At 49.6% G+C, this 2,571-nt stretch overlaps 1 protein-coding gene across 1 annotated transcript; it reads left to right on the plus strand.

Moving 5' to 3' along the window:
* Positions 1-1,491: 1,491 nt before the first annotated feature.
* Positions 1,492-2,266, plus strand: LOC109736279 (uncharacterized). Its single transcript, XM_020295502.2, has one exon. It carries the CDS (start codon positions 1,492-1,494, stop codon positions 2,050-2,052), a length of 561 nt encoding a protein of 186 aa, XP_020151091.1. The 3' UTR covers positions 2,053-2,266.
* The last annotated feature ends 305 nt before the right edge of the window (positions 2,267-2,571 follow it).

The raw sequence follows: 2,571 nt of genomic DNA on the forward strand, positions 1-2,571 counted from the left end.
GACATACCTGGAGTTAAAGTACATCCACAACCTATGAGTGGGATATATGTCTTTGTACGAAATTTTCATTTTTTCTGTCTTAGATATTTCCCATTCAATTATGGGATGAATAAGTGAAGGCGTGAACCTGCTTTCAAGATTTAAGTTCTTTTATAACACTGCCATTCTGAATAGCCTTTCATGTGCCCATGTTTTCTTATGTGGTTGTTGCTTAGTTATTGTGGCTTAATTTGTCAATAAACCTTTTTTCGTGAATACACAAAGCTTGCGTATCATTTCATTGATAGAAGAAGTTAGAAAAAAGTACATCGGATGGTACAACGCATGACATAAACGTAAAAGGCGTGAACATGACGCCCGGAGCAGAGAAACACGGGATGCTCAGCCCAAACAACAAAAACACGGATAAACTCGCCGCCCTAGGACTCAGCCCAAACCAACACACACAAGACGACCAACATCTCGAAATCCACTGCCTAGGACACCGTGAGCAAACAAGACGGCGCCTTGATGAAGGAGAACGACGCCGAGGCGCCGTCGCCGTCCGATCCGAAAAGCCGGACCTAGGGTTTTCCCTGACGCTCGAAGAGGGGCACAGATAGCAGCCATGACCGTGCCTCCAAGAAGGAAACGGAACCCATAGGTAACAAGGGATCATAGGAATATCATTTGTTTTCTGGCTAAAAATGATTAGAGATTAGCTCGAAACCGTTATGGCTTAACCTCTAACTCGGATCAAATAAAGCTTACCTGTTTTATCAACTTATCCAAGCTGACTTTAGCCTAAATCGCTCAAGCTGGACCTTTGATCCCTGTCCTCCAACAGGGAGAAAAGATTCACCTCGTAATTTGGCATAAAATTCCATACTACACAATCTGATTGGATGACGACGGTGAGGTGAATCTTTTGATGGAATTTGATTGTTCACTCAGTGACGTCGATGGCCCAGCTTACATATGTTTGCACATTGCCTAAAACCGCTCATATTCATTACCAGTCAACATTAACATTCCCATAAACAGCTCCAAGCCTTCATCTTTCATCTGCTAATTGTTTATGTCCACCCGGCCCCATCCGAAGACGGTCGCGACTATATATCGCACTTGGCAGATTGTAGCAGCCGCACCTACGTCGATCCGCAAGTTCCAAGAACAATACAACCGTCTCACATATGCCATTTCACTAGGAATTAAGCTAGCAAAACAACCTAGATGCAGGGCTCCTTTCCACACGCTGATTTTTAACTAGTTTCCACACGAAGGACCTTGACAACGTTACCGTACCGGCGCCGGCCGCACAAACAAACGAAACCGTGCCAGTTAAGTCCGCGATTTCCCCTTCCTTGGACGCGCATTTGGCACCCTATCGGCGACCATGATTGGCCTCAGCATACCAGCTGCGTCGATCCGGGAGGTATGATTTGCTAAAACTCGTATTATAAAACCATACACCACACAAACAGTAGCTAGTTTGGAGTCGCGCTTGCACCAATGCCATTCCCGCATCCAGCAGCCCACAGCCCAGCGCCACCGCCGTCGCATCCATGGCCGTCGGGGGGATCTTCAAAGGATGACTCCGCGTCTCAAGGTGGGATCATCGCTGGCCTCGTCATCGGCTTCGTGGCCTCCTTGCTCCTCTTCACCGTGGCGTGGAGCGTCTTCAAGGGGCACCGCAACAGCCGCGCTCGCGCCCGCGCCGCGGCCGCGGCCGCCGCTCGGCCGTGGCCACCGCCGGAACCTTACCGCCCACGCAGCGACGAAGATCGGCATCGCCGAAGCGCCAGCGACCCCAGCCAGACGGCCCGTCTGCCGGCGTTCACGTACAGCCCGTCCGTGAAGCACAACGTGGCGGGCGGCGGCGAGGAGGCGGCGACGTGCTCGGTGTGTCTCGGCGCGTTCCTGCTCGGTGAGACGGTCCGGCTGCTGCCGGTGTGCCTGCACCTCTACCACGTCGGGTGCATCGACCCCTGGCTGGACGCGCACTCGACGTGCCCGCTCTGCCGCTCCGACACCGACCCGACGATCGACGCCGTCCGGATACTGCCTGTTTAGGCCTTCGTTCTGCCGGCGAGTGGCGTAGATACGTGAGGTATAGCCGCAGCACTACTGTAAAGATTCGCGAGGATAGTTGGAGTGTACACTCATGCATTTATTTTGCTGGAGATTATTATTTTACGACGTAGTACGACTTTGTCTCAAACTCTCAATACATTGCTTGGTATCAAGGCCTCCTCGGTTTTGAACCAAAATTTGGCATTGCCTTTTATCAACAGTTGCCGAACTCAGACTTTGCCAACATTAGAAACTTTGGCTAGTCATCATTGGTTGGCAGAACTGGCGCCCAATGAATAATAAACTACCAAAACTTTCTTAGGTTGCCAGAGAATTGGCTTCCCAAAATTTAGAACCACTAGCACCGTGACCCATGCATGTACGGTAACATCTTGCAAAATGATTAGTAAAATATTATTTACAAAAATATGCATACATGTACGGCATTTGTGTCTAGATGCCATATAAAAAAAATCACTGTACCATGGCATTTTTTAGTGTACATAACACGACAATTTT

Source organism: Aegilops tauschii, chromosome 7, assembly GCF_002575655.3.
Source record: "Aegilops tauschii subsp. strangulata cultivar AL8/78 chromosome 7, Aet v6.0, whole genome shotgun sequence".
Classification (NCBI taxonomy): Eukaryota; Viridiplantae; Streptophyta; class Magnoliopsida; order Poales; family Poaceae; genus Aegilops; species Aegilops tauschii.

Excerpts from the sequence above, each read along its gene's own strand:
- LOC109736279 (XM_020295502.2), top strand. The coding sequence starts at position 1,492 with ATGCCATTCCCGCATCCAGCAGCCCACAGCCCAGCGCCACCGCCGTCG.